General features: G+C 44.3%; 1 protein-coding gene across 5 annotated transcripts in view; it reads left to right on the top strand.

Moving 5' to 3' along the window:
• PDILT (protein disulfide isomerase like, testis expressed) overlaps positions 1-20212 on the top strand; it is a 42684-nt gene that overhangs the window by 9239 nt on the left and 13233 nt on the right. For all 5 annotated transcript variants that reach the window (XM_072835995.1, XM_072835994.1, XM_072835996.1 and 2 more), the window contains 3 exons: positions 10484-10690; positions 16585-16718; positions 17614-17751. In XM_072835995.1, coding sequence (XP_072692096.1) covers positions 10484-10690; positions 16585-16718; positions 17614-17751 — 479 coding nt within the window. The remainder of the gene's footprint in view (positions 1-10483; positions 10691-16584; positions 16719-17613; positions 17752-20212) is intronic.

Below are 20212 nucleotides of genomic sequence, written 5' to 3'. Positions count from 1 at the left end.
GCTCTTGGGCAAAGATTTACAGATCACCATGTGTATCTGAAACCTCTCACAAGTGGGAACCACAGACCCTGTGCTATACCTGCTCCCACTTGGAAGGATTGCAAGGGTGCAGAAGGCAGATGAGAACACCAGATTCTAGAATCCTGTGGAGCCTTTTCTGGGAAGTGTCTGGCTATGTCAGTCCCCAAGACCTGCTTCCAGGATGTACCTGACCTGACTAGCAGGCCTGGAGGCCAAGCAAGGCCTGAGCTTCCAGAGCTAGGCAAGGCAGGGCAGGGTGGGTGCGGCCCCTTCTTGGTTTCTGCCCCTTTCCATGCACCCCTCCCCTCGCATTCTCCTCCCTTCTTCTTGGTTGCTGCTCTGGTGGCCTTTTCTCCCCTCTGTCAGTTTTCTCTCCTTGAACCCTGACCCCTCACGGGCTTCCTATTCTCTCCAGTCTGACCAATGCATTTACTGGGATGAAGTTCAGCTTTAGAGGTTCATGGCCCTTGGCTCAAATGCTGGGCTCTGTCACTTATTGGCCATGTGGCCTTGAGCAGGTGACCTTGATCACTCTGAGCTTCTCTTTACTTGGATGTGAAATGGAGAATTTGATAATACGATATAATTCCTGGGGTGCTTAGAACAGTGCCTGGTGCATGATAAGAGCTTAAGAAAGTATTGGCTGTCATTCTCTTTATCATCATCATTAGATTCCCCCCATCTGCACAAAAGCATTAATGATTTTTCCCTTGCAGGTTGTTGTGATGATGAAAATGGGCTCAAATATGCAGTCATTAGTGCCTAGGGAGCATTCATTGGGCTGAAACTGTTATGATTGCATCCTGATTCACCCCACTTTTACTCAGCTCTGCTCAGTGCCAGGCCTTGGACGGACCCTATGGGAGCCCCAGAAAACAGGGGCTTTGGTTTCCGTTCTCAAAGACTTTGTAGTGAAAGCCAGGAATGTCACAAAATATGAGAAACTCTTTACAACAATATTCATGCCATTAGGATAGTCTAAATTGTATACATTGGGGGCCTTATGGAAAGTGATAGCTTGGACTTGTCCTTAGAAATGGTTCTTCTGGCGGCAAACCAGCTGAGAAGCCTCCTCGGGCTTGGATCCTGCATCTTTGTATCCAAGAATGCGCACAGGTCTCCATGCCAATGCAAATGCATCTTGAACCTTGAAGTTTGGCCTGAATTGAGAGAAATCTTTGCTATTTGGCCACCCAGTGACACCCAGTGATGGGCAATCTTTAGCCAGAGCAGTGGAGTAAGCACTCTGGAAATCTATCATTGTTGATATCAATAATTATCAAAGACCACATGCCAAGTGCTGGTAAATCCTAAAGTATTTTTTTAAATTTGAATCACCCACACACTTTTAAAGTCTGTAAATGATGTCAAAGTTTGGGGTAAAGTCCATGGGTTTGGGAGCCAGGCAAGCCTGAGTGTGACACCCAATACTGCTATGACCTAGACTTGTGGCTTTGGGTCTTTGTGTCTCACTTTCATCTCCAGAGTAGGAATAAGATAAGTGGTGGAGTCATAATGGGGATTGACTGAGAGTATCTATGAAGGATCTGGCACTTGGACTGAGTAAATGAGTCCTGATCCTCCTGTGGCCCTGGGGCACAAAACCGATCATAAACTTTCTATCAATTAGGACTGAGTTCAACTTTAAGGAATAAAGAATCTGCTAATCATGACTTAAATCCAAGATTTATCTCCTGTACTCATATGTAGACCAGGGATAGGCAGTCAATGGCTGTCCAAGCAGCTTTATGGTGTCAAGGACACAGGCTCCTTCTGTCTTCTTGCTTCATAACACCTGACATGTTGTAGCTCATGGTCACAAGATGGCTGGGCACCTCTTGCATTGTATTGTACATTTTTCTAGGGAAAAGGAGGGACAGGCAAATAGTAAAAGGACAAAATATGTGTCAGCCAAGTATATATCCCTTGAAAAAAACCAAAACTTTTCCAGAAGCCCCACCAGTGACTTCTGTTCTGTGTTAGAGAACATTCCATGGCTAGAATGAGGCCATGGCTGTTCCCAACGGAGGCATCTGAAATGGTGAATGTTTCAGATCTCTATCTCTATGGTCCAGGGGGCAAAGAGGTTGAGAATGGTTGATTCATAGCATTTGCCACAAGATTCAAGGTTGTAGGCTAACTTAAAGGTGCCAAATATCTTATTGGTTTTTTGCATATTATAGTTCTATTTTTAATGGTAGATGAATGAAGTCCCATAATGAAATAAATTCAAAGATTGATTGTCCACTTTTGCACCCAAATGCTTTCATTGTTCTGATTTTTAAAAAAAATATATGTAGGGCAGCCCCGGTGGCGCAGCGGTTCGGCGCCGCCTGCAGCCTGGGGTGTGATCCTGGAGGCCCCGGGATCGAGTCCCGCGTCGGGCTCCCTGCATGGAGCCTGCTTCTCCCTCTCCCTCTGTCTCTCTCTCTCTCTGTCTATAAATAAATAAAATCTTTAAAATATATATATATATATATATATATAAATTATATATATATATATATATATAGAGAGAGAGAGAGAGAGAGAGAGAGAGAGCATGAGCAAGCAGGAGGAGGGGCAGAAGGAGATAGAAAATCCTAGGCAGATTCCATGCCCAGCATGTAGCTCAAGGTGGGGCTTAGCCTCAGGATTCTGAGATCATGACCTGAACCGAAATCAAGAGTCAGACATTTAACCAACTGAGCCACCTGGGTGCCCTTCATCATTCTGATTTTGATTATATATATTTTTTTATTTTTTTATTACATATTTTAAAGATCACTGTGTTAGGGGAAGTAAGTGCTATACAAACTCCCCAATCTAAGTTTGTAAAGGTTGATTTCTTAAATCTTAGTCTCAGGCAGGTCTGCAGAGGAGCTTTGCTCCTTATAGTCATTCAGGCACCCAGTCTCCTTTCATCAAGTGATTCAAGCATTCCTTAAGGCCTAGAGTACTCCACTGAGTCCTCTGCCTCCAGCCAGCAAATAGATTGAAAGATAGAGGGCATGCTTCTGGGCCAGGCCAGCCCTGGGAATGGTGCAATCACATCAGTGTTACCTGAAGTGTGGTCTGTGGACCAGCAGTGCCAGCATCACTTAAAAGCTCATTGGGATTGCAAAATACCAGGCCTTGCTCTAGACCTACTGGGTAAGAGTCACAGTTGAGTCACATGGACATTATAGGGTGAGAAGCATGTGTGACACCACTTCTGCCCATGTTTCATTGGCCACAGCTCTATAAGAGAGGCTGGGAAATGAAGTACAGCAGTGTAAATGAAGAGGAAAAAGAAACAGGGTTTGGGGAACACATGGCATTATCTGCCTTAATCACACTGTACCTCATAGAAGCCTTGAAACAGCCTTTGATTCTAACACAACCTGAAGCTGAGGTGGCTGAGAGGCAGCCAGGTGGTGTGAGCTCTTCCAGACACTGAGCCAACAGAAATAGGTTTCTTTTCTGGGCAGGAATGTCAACAATTGTTTCCTGCAATGGGTTGACTTTATGGACTATTTGCTAAGGTTAATGTTCCAAGGACACTAGGTTCCCAAATCCAATAGGCACTTGTCAGTCCTCACCTTCCTTGATCTCTCTGCACGCCCAACCTGAGACCCTCTGCCCATTCTCGTCTGGTTTCCTTTGATCTCTCTGGCTCACTTCTCAGTTCTTTATGCTTCCTCTTCTTTCCCATAACACTGAAATCAAGGATGTAATAGGCAGTCCATGGATTGAAGATGGCCAGCAGGTGGGTTATGTTTGGGCCACACAGTGTTTTAAAAATGGAAACATTTCACAGTTAAAGGGGAATTTACATCTGCTTTTGAAGAAACAGAAGATCTAGAGGCACAGGCCCACATTCTTGCAACGTAACAACTGGCTGGAACTGAGTCATGATTTTCCCTTTTGACCTGAAAACATTCTGTCAGTTTGTCACATCCCTGCCCAGCCAACCCCACACAGTCACACTCCTTGCCTCACCACTGCAGCATGAGTCTGTGTCCCCTTGTCTGAAAATCAGGTCTTCAACAATGTGGTTGCCCTGGGTCCCAGAGCCTCCTCAGCTGGCTTGTACAGTCACTTCATACAACATGAAACAAAAACATTCTTTTTGTGCCTTTAACCTTGATAGTTCCCAGAAGGGAAAATCCGATTGGGTCATTTTTGCTTCCATCCAATATAGAGCATGCCTGATACATAAAACTCCATCAAAATAGTTCCAAGCTTCTGATCTCCATCTAGCCCAGTCTGTTAATGGTTTCTTTCATTGTACCAGGGTGCATGCTGGATTTGCCTTCAAGCCTATGAAACAAGACCTTGTGTGTGTGTGTGGGGGGGTGATCTGGTTTGGGACATTCTCTTTACATAAGCCTGTGAGCAGGGCAGGTGTTTCTACTTTGCTGATTGACTCCTCTAGCTGATTCTACATGTCCCTCATCCACGCTAGGACAGGGGCCACCACTTACGAATCTGTTTCATGGTTTCTTCGGGGAAGAGCTGAGAATCCTGCAGCTCTACTCTGCCTGCTATAGAATCTTAAGATAGGACAGCCCAGGTGGCAGTGCGGTTTAGTGCTGCCTGTAGCCCAGGGTGTGATCCTGGAGACTCGCGATCAAGTCCCACATCAGGCTCCCTGCATGGAGCCTGCTTCTCCGCCTGCCTGTGTCTCTGCCTCTCTCTCTCTCTCTCTCTCTCTCTCTCCTTCTCTCTCTCTCTCTCAAGTGTGTGTGTGTCTCTCATGAATAAATAAATAAAATCTTTTAAAAAATTAAAAACAAAAAAAAAGAATAGTAAGCTAATGGTTTGCCCAGGTCAGACATCCAAGAAGGATATCCATCTTCTCTTTTTTGCTGTGGTCCTAATCTCTGATCCTGGACCCTCAATGTTGAAGGAATTAGAGCCACACACTTTGCATGACACAACGCACATTTACCCTTCCAAAAATGATGCAGCAGGTAGACAAGAAGGAAGAACCTATCCTCCCCACATGAGAATGCAAATCTCTGCCCAGTGACTGCTCTGTTTTAATTAGGGCAAAAGGGGGGAAATCCATGGCTCTTTGGGGCTTTAACTGACATCTTATAACTCAGGGATTGACACTGAACCTGGGGCTACAGAGAGATCCAATCAATTTTACATTCTTTTTTTTTTTCAAGATTTTATTTATTTATTTATTTATTTATTTGAGAGAGAGAGGGAGAGAGAGAGACACACACACACACACAGAGACAGAGACACTGGCAGAGAGAGAAGCAGGCTCCATGCAGGGAGCCTGACATGGGACTTGATGCTGGAGCTCCAGGATCAGGCCCTGGGCTGGAGGCGGCGCTAAACCACTGAGCCATCAGGGCTGCCCTCAATTTTACATTCTTTAATGACATTCAATGACAACCAATTTGAATACTTAAAATTTAAAGCATTCCCACTAGCCCGTATTTCAACACTAAGCACCAACAGAGATTTTGTTATCTAAAGGAGACACTCAGGCTCATTACATTTGAATATCTGATTTCTTCTAATACACAACTGAAATCAAAATGAGTTCTCAAAAACTGGCAGGCCTTCTAAAGTGACCTTTGGAAAAACTAATCAGTTGGGGAAAGCGTTATAAACATTTTTCTCCCCCCTCCCCCCAGGAATAAATAGGCTCTTTACAAAAAACTATTTTTCCAATATTGTCCCAAGGACATGCTGCATAGTACCTCTCTCAAATCCTTAGCTGCTGCCCACTTTCTTAGCTCTCTGAGGGCTCCAGGCTCAAGAGTCAATGACCAGTAGGACTTTTCTCTTGCATGTTCCTGACTTGGCATGTCTCAAATGCCACATGTATTTTAAACAGCACTCAGCACTTTTAGTTTGCTCCCTACAACTTGCTTTTTCTCATGCCCTGCCTTAGCTGACAGCACTTCTCTCTACCCAGTGTCAAAATCAGAAATCTCAAGATCATTCTTGACTCTCTGTTCTCCCATCCAACTCATCACCAGGTTCTGTTGACACCACCTCCTTAAGCCCTCTGCAATCCTCAGTTTTCCCACCCCCTTACCACTACCTTTGTTCTGGCCAGTGTTCCCTACCTGAAATACTATAGCACCCCCTAGAGCATCTGCCCACTTCCTCTGATGCTGTCCCTATAGTGCACCCAGAGATATTTTTTTCTAAAATGCCAAGTCTGATCAGGTTACTTCCTGATTAAAAATCCTCAGTGATTCTCTAAGACCCCAAACTCCTTAACATGGCTACAGTGTCCTCCACTGGGTCTAGCTTCAGCCAACTTCCCCACTTTATTTGAGAGCTATGCTTTAGCTCCTGAGTAGTTTGTGGTTGTGATAGGCCACACTGGCTTCAGCCTCAGGGCCTTTGCTCTTAAAATTTCCTCTGCCCATAGTGTCCTTCCTACACTTCCTCACCTGGATTGTGAGGTTTAAACTTATGAAGCCACTTTGTCAGGAGGCTGTGTCCACCCTTACTCCCACTTGCACTAGCTAGCAGGTCCTCCCATGCTAACGCAACCCTCTGTACACTTCCGTTCATCAGTTCATCACACTGTATTGAAACTGCTTTCAAATTTGTGGGCTCCATGGAGGGGGACCAGGGCCAAATCTCATTCATCTCTTGATTACTAATATCTGGCATTGTGCTTAGTAGGCCTGCATGAGATGCTGAAAGAATGAATGACTGAAATGAGCCCATAATGTTGTGCATGAGTGAGGCAAGGAGAAAAGGGTAAGCTACCTTTAATGGGGAGAAGTCAAAGTGAGGTTTATCAAGAGCTGTCTCTAGGGTCATTTAAGAAGTACCTCTAAAGCAGAGAGGCAAGAATTCTGGGAGCAGGTTAGATGACGATTTCAGGGCAAGATTAAGGGTTCTCCACCTATATCATCATAATGGTTAATATTTTGGGGGCACTTCTGTGCCAGAACTTTGCACATCTTAGGACCCACAGATGGCTGTCCTCGCAGGAGCTCTCAGCCTCCCAGAAGAGGACTCCCTGCCCATCCACAGCCCACTGGGCTCCACTCTGCCCAAGCAACAATGTACATCAGAATTGTTCCCATACCCCAATCAAGCTGGCATTTCCAGTTGGCCAGAGCAGGACGTAGGTACCAAGACCTCAGAGGTGTATACATTCATTCCACCTTTACAGACTTGGTTTGCAGAGCCCCAGAGTTAAAACCGATTTGTAAGTTTTAAAAAGAAACCAGAAAGCAGGACTGAAAATCATAAAGAATGGATTTGTCTCTACAGATTCTCCCGATTCTGATGGAAACCACCCAGAGCAGGGGAGATGGAAAACCCACCCCATCTCTCCCCTCCAGGAAAAAAGGAAACTTTTTTAGACCAACTTACCCACATGGTCCATCAGAGCCTGAATCTGGGGGTCAGACAGCCTTGGAATTGAGTCTTAGCCTAACCACATACTAGCTGTAAGACCTCTGGCTTCTGTTTCTTTTTCTTTAAGATTTTATTTATTTATTTGAGAGAGAGATAGCAAGAGAGCATGAGTGGGGGGCGGAGAGAGGGAGAAGCAGATTCCCCACTGAGCAGAGAACCCAACATGGGGCTCAATCCCAGGACCCCGGCATCGTGACCTGAGCCAAAGGCAAATGCTTAACGACTGAGCCACCCAGGTGTCCTGGGCTTCTGTTTCTTGTCTGTAACATTCCTCACCTGGAATGATAGGTAACTCAGAGGTTGTTTCAAGGATTAACCAGGATAATACAGGTAACACTTCACAACATGGTTGGCACAGTAAGTGCTCAATAAGTTGTCATTGTTGTTACCTTGTATCATTACTGTCACCATCACCATCATCACCTTCATCATCATCATCAGCCAACTGGCTGCTTTGGTCAAAATCTCAGTCATCCTTGACTCCTCTCATTCACTCATACTTCACATCTAATCTATCATCTCCTCCCATCTATCCAATCTATCACCTTTCATCTCCTCCAAAATCCCTCAGACTCTGACCACTTCCCACTCCTTCCACTGCCAGTACCCCGGCTGAAGGCAGTACTGTCTATCACCTGGATTATTACAGAGGCCTCCAACTGGTCTCCCTGGATCCACTCTTTTTCCCTTTTACTCTAGTGTTCATATAACATTAAGTACAGTCCAGGTACAAAGTAAGTAGGGTCATATCTAATTCTGCCCCAAACCCTCCAGTATCTTTTCACAACCCTCAGAGAGAGGAGCCAAAATCTATTAGTGGCCAGTAAGGCCCTATATTGTCTGACCCCCAGGTCCCTCATTCTGCTTGAGGCCAAATGGACTTCTTGTCATTCCTCAAACATGCTGCACATACTCCCACCTCAGGGCCTTTACACTTATGGGAACCGTAAGTGCCTGGAAACTCTCTCCCCCCAGATATCCACATAGCCTCTGTCCCTCCATCTCCCTCACCTCCTTCAGTCTTTATTAAAATGTTTCTTCTCCGTGAGGCCTCCTTTGGCCTCCCTACTTAAACTCAATCCTCCTAACACTCCTAACCTCCAGCTCTGCTTCTTTTGTCTCCATAGCACTTAGCATCTTATATAGTATATATTTTACTTATTTATTTTCTGCCTTCTCCAACAATAGCAGGGATGTTGATCTGTTGATTGTTAAATCCCCAGTACCTAGAATAGTGTCTGGCACATGGTAGATTCCAGAAAAGATTTGTTGAATGAATTATGAATGATTGGATGGATGGATGGATGGATGGATGGATGGATGGATAAATCTCAATTCCTGTTATTGTTAGATCCTATCCAGCTAGCTTTAGGATCCCAGCATTCCCGTTATCACAGCCTATTTCTCTCACTTTCATTCTAGCTACTCAGGAGCACTGGATTGTGTGTGGAAGCTCTAAAAGTTCCACCATTTGGACGATTATTCCATGTGTTTTTCTTGCTCTCAGCTGCTTGCCTTAGGGACTCTGCTTTGGACACACTGTCAACCAGCAACCCTGAGCCAGGCAGGACTAAATCCACAAGGAAGCCAAGGGATGAGGCCTGAGGGCTAGAGCAGCTGGCAATAGGCCAGCGCCTGCTGGTGATGATGGATGGGGGGTATCAAAGACAATGATGGTGACAAAGCAGGCAGTGGAGAGGCAAAAGTAGCATTCCCTATGCATTGATTGGGAATTTAATGAAAACAATCATTCACTTTCGTGTTCCATCGCAGGAACAGGTGTGCTGACTGACTGGTGGGGCATGTGCCAGTTGTCCTGGAGCTGGCTCTCTGGGTTTTGCTTTACAAAAGCCCTCTCTGTTGGACTTGGAAGTTGCCCAGGCAGTGGAGGTGATTTGCACTTTCTCCAAGTGTGCTCCAGATGGACAGAGGAGAAGGGTGGGGACTGACACAATGCATTCTGGCTTGAGAGGGAATCAATGACCCCTTGCCCTGGCTCAGTCCACCTGCCGCAGACATCAAGGCAGGGAGGGTCCTGCAATCTCTCAGGGTTATCAGGAGAAAGGAAGGCAAACGTAAGCACCTTTTAGTGCTCTCTCATTTAGGCCAGGAAGGCCTGCTTGGGGCCAGAATTCCATGCCAGCTCCCTAAGGTTTTCCAGAAAGAGGCTCCCTACTCCTAACCCCCACCCTGCAGCCCAGGAATAGGAGGGGCCAAGGAATCCTAATCCAGAGTGTGAGGTCTCTTAGACACCACTTACCCCAAGAGGAAGACTCTGAGAAGGTGGGGGAGCATTGTAACCTCTTCTCACACCTGACTTCCTTATTTGAGACTAAGAGTCCCTGATGTATTACAAGCAACCACAGGGCAATTGGAAGGGCTCAATGTGGCCTGTAACTCCAGGACTTTCCACCAGATGGCACGCATGCTCCCTCATTCTTTTCTCCTCTAACTTCTGACCACAGAAATTGTACAATAATAATAATAACAGCGGCCCTTATCATGTGCCAGGCACTATGCTGAGGGTTTGACACACCCAGTGTTGGTTAGAGAGGCGATTGAGTACTTCCAGATCCTGGCTATATGTCTCACTGCCACATAGCCCTGGGCAAGTAGGACATTTTACTTCCCATCAGTTTTCTCATCTATGGAATTGAGATAATAACCACACCTACCCTATAGGAATGCTGAGAAGATTAGATGGCTCAATGCACGGAAAGCTCTTAGAAATTGATAAGCACTGTATAACTGATTGTTAAGTACGTCTTACTTGGCTGAGAACTCTATGGGGTAGTTGATAAAATTTTTCTCATTTTACCCATGAAGAAAGTGAGACTCGCAGATTTGGAACGAGTTCCCCAAAGTTGTATTACTTCCAGTGTTGCTGAGCCCAGAGTTCCCTGAAGTGCCTCCAAAATGGCCAATTTCATGAAATATGTGCCTTGCATCCTGTCACATTGCTGAAAAATTACCTACTGTAGCAGGGCCTGAGGAAGGCCCAGGAGCTAAGTGGGAGAAACCCAGCCTCCTCCTTGGGAGATGGGGAGTGGGAGAGGCTCTAGCAAGTTCTGATTTATACTGACTCTTTCAGACAACCCATCCTCCAAACAATCCAGGAACCTGGCTAAGGAGTTGGGCAAAGCCGTGGAAGTCATGGGCAAAGGCAAGAATGGGCTCGGCTTTGGCAAAGTGGACATTACAGTCGAGAAGGAACTTCAGAAGGAGTTTGATGTTAAGAAGGCCCCAGAGTTGAAGCTGTTCTTTGAAGGCAACAGGTCGGAACCCATCAGTTGCAAAGGTAATTAATGCTTGTGTGTCAATCAAGGTAGTGCTAGCTATGGAAACACAAACACCAGCATTTCAGTGGCATAATATCAAGGACCCAGGTTCCTTCCAGCTTGCAGCTTTGACTTCCCTTAGGGCTTCTGAGCTCCCTGCCATTTTCTGTATCTAGCCAGTAGCTGGGGCAGGAAGGCAGAGGGTTGCCACTGATGTTCATGACCCAGGCTTGGGAGTGGCAAACCTCACATCTCTTTCCATTGACCAAAATTCTAAGTGGACCCACTCAACTGAATGGCTGAGCAATATGGCCCTGATCTGTGTCCATAAGGAAAAATTTAGTGAATACATAGCTGCCTCCACCACAGCTTGCATCTTAGTTGATGAGCCGTAGAAGCACCATGAGGTGGGAGATAGTGAGATGCATGGTTCGTAAGCTGCCAGAGACCAGAGAGTGAGTTCCTAACCCCACATCCCATCTCCCACCCCAATCTTCTACTTTAGAATGATTTTAGCAGGGTCCTAGGCCAAGAAAGGAGAGAGTAGGAGATGATGAAACAAGACAGATTTGGGACAGGGTGACTACCAAACACTTTAGCTTCTATCATCCACTTCATTCGTTAACTTGTTCATTCATTTATTCAACACTCTTTTATTGAGAAACTACCATGCCTCAAGCCCTACCTTGGTGTCAAGGATGCTTGAAGAATTATGTGACTCAGTGCGGCACATGGTAGTCCTAGTTTTTAAAAATGCTAAATACATAAATGCATAAATGTGTACAAAATTGATGGATGGATAAAATGAAACTGACAAATGCCAATGTGCCCAGCACAGCCTGTACTATGCTAGTAGAAAGTTCCTAATACATGTGTGAATGATTGAATCAGGAAACTGAGATAGTTTTTTGCAGGGTCTGACATTTAGCAAGTCTGAAATAAGCCTGTTGCAGAAACCAAGAGTGCCACCATCTGCAGGTGCCACAGGATGCCTTGCAGTTCCCTGAGCGGACACAAGGGGGCATGAGACACAGGCCAGACTTGCCAGCGAAAAGCGCCAGCCAGCCTCAGGGTGGATTACAAACAAGACCAGGCAGTGCAATGGCTCCCTGGAGGTTTGTGGGACAATGGGGGAGGGGGGTTGACAGTAGTGAAGAGGGGGGCCCCTCCGAGGTGAGGTCGGGCTCCTCTTGAATAAAGGTGACAATGTGGCAACTTCCAGACTGTCTGAGCCCCTTTAGGTAGGAGCTGGTGCCTGGGACCTCCTCTATTCATGCAAGAAGCTGCAACACTGCCTCCCCTAAGAAGTCTCCTTTGACTGCCCAGATCAGGGTGCCTGCCCTCCTCTGGAGTCCCAAAGCACCTGTGCTTCCACCTCAAGGCCCTCATTTCACAGAACCATATCTGTTCTTCAATGTCTAGAAAGAGCACAAGGGCAAGAGTTGATCTCATTTCTTTTCCTGGGTGCTCTAAAGAGGTTGCCACAACTGGCAGACCCCAGCTGGCTTTAAATCCTTGCCGTGTGCCTGAAGAACAGTTCCTCCCTCTTGTCACATTGTATTTTCCTCGTCTGTAAAATGGGGATGGTGGCAGTATCTACCTCCTAGGGTCACAGATTAGGTGAAACAAATTTGTAAGGGACAAGCCCCGACACATATCTGAACCCTTTACTGTGCTCTAGCACTATTCTGGCCCCTTTTACCTATGTCACAACTACTCAGTGTAGCAGGTACTTTTACAGATCGGGAATTGGAGGCATAGAGAAGTAGAACAACTTCCTCCAGGATCCCCAGCTAATAAGCATTGCAGCCCACAAATGTTTTCTGCAAAGGACCAGATAATATTTTAGGCCTTTCAAGCCAGACTATCTCTTTTAGCAGCTACTAAACTCTGCTGATGCAACAGAAAAGCAGTCCTACGTAAACAAATGGGTGTGACTGGGTTCCAATAAAACTTTATTTATAAAGTCAACTACAGGTCAGATTTGGCCCTTGGGCTGTCATTTTTTTTTTTTAAATGTTTATTTATTTATGATAGTCACAGAGAGAGAAAGAGAGAGAGGCAGAGACACAGGCAGAGGGAGAAGCAGGCTCCATGCACCAGAAGCCCGATGTGGGATTCGATCCCGGGTCTCCAGGATCGCGCCCTGGGCCAAAGGCAGGCGCCAAACCGCTGCGCCACCCAGGGATCCCTTTTTTTTTTTTTTTTTTAAATGCCTTGGGCTGTCATTGACCAATCTCTGCTCTACGTTGTGCTGCACTCAAAGTAAATGGCAGATGTGGTTCTTATTGTTATCAAACTGTTAGTTTCCAGACCCTTGTGCAGTGCCTGGAACACTTCCTGAGTAGTTTTTGAGTTTGAGTGGGATAGAATTGCAAGGGCTCACTGCAGGCAGTCTTGGGGTAAGGAGTCAGCCCATATTTCTATCTTGCTCATCCCTCTTTGTCTTCAGTATTATCCCCAACCAGGGAAAGAGGCAGTGGGATGCTGGGAGGGAGCCAGGGCCTGGATTTAGAACAAACACTAGTTATAAGAATTTGAGCCATGGCAGCCCAGGTGGCTCAGCGATTTAGCACCTGCCTTCAGCCCAGGGCCTGATCCTAGAGACCCGGGATCGATTCCCATATCAGGCTCTCTGCATGGAGCCTGCTTCTTCCTCTGCCTGTGTCTCTGCCTCTCTCTCTCTGTGTCTCTCATGAATAAATAAATAAATAATCTTGAAAAAAAGAAAAAAAGAATTTGAGCCAGTCTTCCAATTTCTCATTTCCTAAAGAGTTCTGCCAACTTGACAGGGCTTCCCTGAGCTAAGAGGGGCAACAGAGCTTTACTAGTCTCCTGTACGAGCTTTTCTGAAAATTTTTCCAGGAGACATGTGGGGCTTAGTCCTTGCTGGGTCAAAGCCATAGTTCTGGTTCTCCTCTAGTCTCCCAAGGATTGATGGTGGGAGATTCCCTGGAGGGAGGGGAACTCAGTTTAGCTTCAGGGCCTCAGTTAATGATGCATTCACAGCTTGTGTCTGGAAATATGCAGTGGGGCCACAGCCCCAGTCAATCATTGACATAGTGTTCACACCTCAGTTATTACCATGTCCTCTGGTTCAGAGCCAAGTGCCAGGGAGACACCTGCCCAATAGAGGCAGTGACTGATCTGCAAGTAAACAAACTATTTGCCAGATTCAAACCTACCTTGGTCCCATGGGTTCAGAGGGGCAAACAGAGCTCAGATATCCCAGAGAAGATGGCTCAAGATCAAGTTCCTTCAAGCCAGCTTATGTTATGATTTATTCACCTCATTTATTCATCCTATAATTATTTCCTGAGCACCTAGTACGAGCCAGACATTACAGGAGCTAGTGAGCAAGCTAACCAAAAATCACAATTTCAGAAAAAGACTGACTCGATGAATTAAATGCAACAGGTCATAAACTAGAGAATGATATGATTGATGGGGTTGGGGGTGGTAAGAAACACCCAAACCTCAAACTAAATAAGCCAGAAGAGTTACCCTGACTGCTGAGGAGAAAGCGGCCCAGGCAGAGGGACTGGCAGATGGCAAAGTCTGGTGTGCTGGAGGATAGGGTACGAATGCCGTGTGGACCACAGGAGACAGTGGCACAAAATGAGATAGGAGCGATGGTTCTGATGACCTGAAAATCAAATGCATTTGGAGGGTTTTTGCTCACCTTTTTTCAGTATCCTCACAACTTTGAAACCTGTCCCTTCCAGAGCACTTAAAACATAATTTTTTTCAGACAAATGCTTATAAGGGAAACTTTCCATGATATGTGCCTGTTCCTGAAAGATGGCTTGGAATGTTGAAAATAGAAATTCAGCTTTGGGGCTGAATCCAGGAGAGAGAGGGGCACTGCAGCAGGGTGGAGTGCTGTGGTCTGAGGGTGGCACGGAGTGTCCCCCACAACCCTTCTCTGTCCCTTGAGGCCAGCACATCGTCCTTCTATGAACTTCTATTGGCCTGACTCACTGTGGCTTTTAAAATGGCCTAATCGGTATCTGCTAATGCTGAACACGGCATCCCCTATGACCAGAAGTTCTACTCCTGGGCATGTACTCAACAGAAGTGCATGCAACGTGCCCCCAGAGACATGCACGAAAATTAATTCTTAATAGTCCCAAACTGGAAACAACCCAAATGTGCACCAATAGAGGATGGATAAATAAATTATAGAACATTCACGCAACAGAATGCTACACAGAACATGCAACAATATGGATGAATCTCAGGTAACAAAGCCAGATTCCAAAACAGGCACTGTGTGATTCCATTTGTGTGAAGTTCAAGAGTAGGCAGACTAACTCATGCTATTAGAGTAGCAGTTACCCTCAGGTAGGGGTGGGTTAGGGGCTGGGAGAAGGCACAAGTGGTCTTTGGAGGGCCTGGTAATGGTCTATCTCTTGATCTGAGTGGTATTCAGGTGTGTTCATTTTGTAAAAATTCATCAAACTATACATTATAATTTGTACACCTTTCTGCATGGAAATATATGTCCTTGTAAGTTTTTAAAATGGCCTTATGTTCTCAGGAAATGTAAGCAAAGATGCTGAAAATAGAGTCCTTTCCAGTCGATTTACCAATTCAACATGCATTCATCAAGCCCCATGTTGCAATTTGTCCTGCACAGGCTGCTTGCTCTGCCCAAAAGCTTTTCCCTCTCCTTCCTTGTCCAGTTCTGTTCTTCTTGTTCCTACTTCCTTATTAACTCCTAATGTGTCCTTCAGTTTTCAGTTCATAAGTGATCTCCTCTGGGAAGCCCCCCTTGACTTCACAGTCTAGGACATGTATCCTTGCTACAGGCTCATAGAACTTTGTTTGTGAATACCTACTTAGGCTCTGATTATATACTTGTGTAATTATTTGACAATTGTCCTACTCAACAGAATGAGAGCTGCAAAGCAGTGAATGTGTTTGTTTCTGCTCACCATTATATCCCTGGGACCAAGCACAACACAATAATAGGTACTCAGCACATATTTGTCAAATGAATGAATGAGTGAAGGAATGAATGGTGAGTAAAAGAATAAAGGCCTATAGATAATAGTCCAAAGCTACTCACAGCAAACATTGCATTATCTCAAAAACTCAGTTTAAATGTTCCATTTTATAGCAGTCTTTGATAGAAAATAATACTCTATATTATCTACTATCATGTAGAATTGATGATCCTAAAAAACGCATGTCCACCTGTAGCCTAACGTACTTTCTAGCACAATGTTTCATCTCCCCAGATATGGTATATGTGTCTCAATTTTAGAAGCTAAGATTTTTGTGTGCTTGGCAACCCCCTCTATGATAGCTGAGAAATAGAAGTCAGGCTCTATGACCTTAGGGGACATCTGTGCTTCCGCTAAGGAAGTGGAAGCACAGACAATAATGGAGTTTTCCCAGAGTCATAGAGCTAACTGGTATTTTTATTACATTTCATTCATTTACATTTTTTTTAAAGTAAATTAATTTTCTTGTCACTTTGGAAGGTAGGTAAGAAAAGAAGACTGGGCATGCTTCCTCCTGGGTTTGATTCTCAGGTTCACTAGTAATAGGTAGCCACTGGCATGTCTAACCTCAATTTCCTCATCTTTAAAACGGGGAGAGGAAGAATATCTATCCCATAGGGTAGGGTGGTTGTGGGGATGTAATACATGCAAATTGCTCAGCTCAGTGCCTTGTCCTTAGAAAGTGCTCCATGAAGTTTAACTGCTGCTATAAATGTTCATGCTTTGAGGCTGAGGCTGGAAGGAGTGAAAGGACTGACCTTGGCCTTCAGTGGGTGGGAGCTCAAGACCAGATATTTCTGTTCATTGAACTTGAAGAAAATAGGCCTTGCTCCAGTTCAGGAGGAAAGTGCTATGGGATCCATTTCACGCTCTCTATCTCTCTCTCTCTCTCTCTCTCTCTCTAGGAGTGGTTGAATCTGCTGCCTTGGTCGTTTGGTTGAGAAGACAAATTAGCCAGAAAGCATTTTTGTTCAATAACACCCAGCAAGTGTTAGAGTTTGTGAAATCTAGGCCCTTGGTCATTGTTGGCTTCTTCCAGGTACTGGGGTCAAGGGGTGGGAGGCGGCTTTTCAATTGGTGAGGATTCCTGTGTCTGGGAGGGGATGAGGGTGGGGAGAGGTCTTTCATTTGGATTAATGCCATACCCATTCTTCCTTTTCCAATGAGCTGGTTTTCTGGGTAACTGCAGTGTTAAAATGAAGAAGGAAAGAACAGAGGATGACCAGAAAGGTGGATAGGAATGCAGAGAGAGGGGAGATTAACATTTTTAAAAATGGTTTTGATATCATAACTGATCTTGTGGAGGTCTATTTAGAATATCACTGGATAACGAATAATTTGCAAATTGCTTTTCCTTGTGGAGAATGAGTTTCTTATATGTCTTTACTCATTTCCTGGAACTTGGATTGCTCCTCCCTTCCCCCCAGTGGAAGTCAGAACTTTGGCATTATATTTTTACTTGGGGAGAGTATGTACCTTTCTGTCTCATCTCACTTTTTGACAGTGTTTCTAGCCCTGATTTTCTTGAAGTTCTAGAATGAAGGTTGTGACTACAGCCATATCTTGATTTCAAGTTTATATTTGGTGATCTATGTGGTCAAATCATTTGCCGCCTCTGAAAGCAATTAAAGGAATAAAATGCTTAAAAGTTTCAACCTGTGTGTTAGAACAGCCTCACTCCAAGAACTTGGAAAAAGTTGAACTTCTCCGTTCTTTTCATTAATTTCTGTGGATTTGCCTATTTTGGCCTTAGTCATAGCCATAGAAGTATCCTGAGTATGAAACATTCATGAAAGGGGACTTAGGGAACCCAAGAAAACCCCAGAACTTGGAAAGGTGAGGAGATGAATTGGTCACCATTTCCACCTTGACCTTAAATAAGCCAGATGTTTTGCTTTCTACCAAAGCCTCACCAACCATCCTTTCCCAAACAGGATTTAGAGGAAGAAGTGGCAGAGTTGTTCTTTGATATGATCAAAGACTTCCCAGAACTAACATTTGGAGTAATATCAATTAGCAATGCCATTGGGCGTTTCCATGTCACCCTTGACAGTCTTCTGGTATTCAAAAAGGTAAGACTTGCATTCTTTTGCTAGTTAAGGGTCTCCAGCTCAAAATAGTGGACTATGAATGTATCTATAGGCTTTGAGTACAAATTCTGGTTCTGCCACTTGTGAGCTAAGTGGCATTGGACTAGGCAGCTTTTGTGAGATCACAGTCTCCCAGAGTTTCTCTGGCCTTTCTAGACATCTTCCATTGTAAGTTCCTCCTCCTTTTTTTAACCAGTAAATGTCATTCATGAAGGCTCAGTCCTTTGCCCTGTGTTTTCTTGTAGTCCATGCTCTCCCACCCACCCTCCATCAGCAATTGCCACCCATACACCCATGACTTACAAATCTCCATTTCCAGCCAGACTTCTCTATCTCCAGACTTTCATATCCAACACCAGATTTCTCAACATGACCAAGCCTAACTTCATAATCTCCCCTCCAAATCCTCTTTCAGTGTTTTTTTTTTCCTCTCTCAATGAATTGCATCACCATTTCTCCAATCTCCCATCTGAGCAAAGCTGTAATACCCAGGCATTATTCTAACCCTTCCCTCTTCTCCACTCTTCATAACCAGTCCATCACCCCAAACCGACCAATTTTAAGTTCAAAATATCCCTTGAGCACTGAGGGGGGCACTTGACGGGATGAGCACTGGGTGTTATTCTGTATGTTGGCAAATTGAACACCAATAAAAAATAAACTTTTTATTAAAAAAAATATCCCTTGAGTTTATCTATTTCTCTCTATTGCTACCGTCCTAAGTCAAGTGACCATCATATCCCATAGCCTAATGCAATATCCACCCCACTGGCCTGCCACATTCTCTTTTATCCTCTGAAGAGTAATCTTTCCATAACTCAGTGTGATGGCCACCTGCCTGCTTCCCACCAAAAGCACTTTAAGGCTTCCTATTATTCTTAGGATAAAGACTCAAGTCCCTAATAAGGCCCACAAGGCTTTCCATAGTCTAGCCTCTTTACACATCTTCCTCTTTTCCCTCCCTGATCTGAGATTAGATCATCTGAGCTGTCTGATATGGCAGCTGCTAGTCCCATGTGACTATTTACATTAAAATTAATTAATATTTTAGTTCCTCTATCAAAATAGCTACATGTGGATAGTGGCATCTATTGGACAACATAGATATACAGAGCATTTCTGTCATCACAGAAAGTTTATTGAACTGTGTTACTCTAGACACTGTAGTCTGGTTCCTGGAACATGCCTTACTCCCTCCCCACAGAAAGCCAAATCCTTAAAATAATCATGTTATTTATAGATATGGCTTAGATTGGGTTACTTGCCCAAAGCCACATAGGAGATAGGTAAACTGATCTGCTTAAGACTGTGAGTCACTACATTTTCATTTGGGCTCTTAAAAGTTATTACAAGGTTTTAAGTTGGAGAATAAAATAACTTGATTTGTGTCTTTGAATGAGAAAACAGAATCCAAAAATAGATCCAAATATATATGGAAATCTAGTATATGATAAAGATATTTTAGATCAATAGGGAAAATATATTATTTAATGACTAGAGTTGAGAGAATTGGGTAGCCATTTAGAAAAAAAAATAAAGCTAAATCTATATATCCTCCTTCCACTGAATTAAATTGCAGATTGATTTCTGATTTAAAAATATAACAAAGAAACCATGGAAAGACTAGAAGATGCCATGGCGGGGCGGGGGGTTGCTTTCTAAACTTGGAGTTGGAAAGCCCTTTTATAAAGCATGATAGAAACCCCAGAAACTATGAAAAGAAATACTGATAAGTTTGGACCACATAAAATTTTTAAAATTCCACAGAATAAACCTCAGCACAATATCAAAAGCCAAAGATCAAATTTGAAAAATGCACTTAGGACAGAGTCAGTCTATTTTAATGGATAAAAGCATGAGCTCTAGAGTCAGACTGCTGGTTGGGATCACTAGGTAAGCAACCTTGGGCAAGTCACTTCACTTTTCACCATATGTTCTCAACTGTACAATGGGAGAAATAATGATTCATAGCTCAGTGAGATGTTATGAGGATTAAATGAATTCTTGCATATAATGTATTTAGGATTATGGCTGGGACAATATGAGCTCTCAATAATTCTGATTAGCATTATCAGACTATTGTCATGACCAGAAAAGAGTTTCAGCTTTGTTCAAAAGACAGCAGGGGTGTACCTCATTGTGGTTTTGATGGCAAATGATGAGGAACATGTTCTCATGTGCTTGTTGGCCATGTGTATGTCTTCTTTGGTGAAATTTCTGTTCAGGGGTAATGGAAGGGGAGGTGGGCGGGGGGATGGGGTGACTAGGTGATGGGCACTGAGGGGGGCACTTGATGGGATGAGCACTGGGTGTTATACTATATGTTGGCAAATCAAATTCCAGTAAAAAAAAAAAAAAAAAAGGACAACGGGCTGTGACGTATTTGAAAAAGAGAATGACATGAGTTGTTTTTCTAAGAGCATCACTCTGGCTAAAGGTGAGG

This window comes from Canis lupus, chromosome 8, assembly GCF_048164855.1.
Source record: "Canis lupus baileyi chromosome 8, mCanLup2.hap1, whole genome shotgun sequence".
In the NCBI taxonomy this organism is placed as follows: domain Eukaryota; kingdom Metazoa; phylum Chordata; class Mammalia; order Carnivora; family Canidae; genus Canis; species Canis lupus.
Note: the sequence above shows the minus strand (reverse complement) of the source record. Positions and strands in the feature narration are given on the sequence as shown.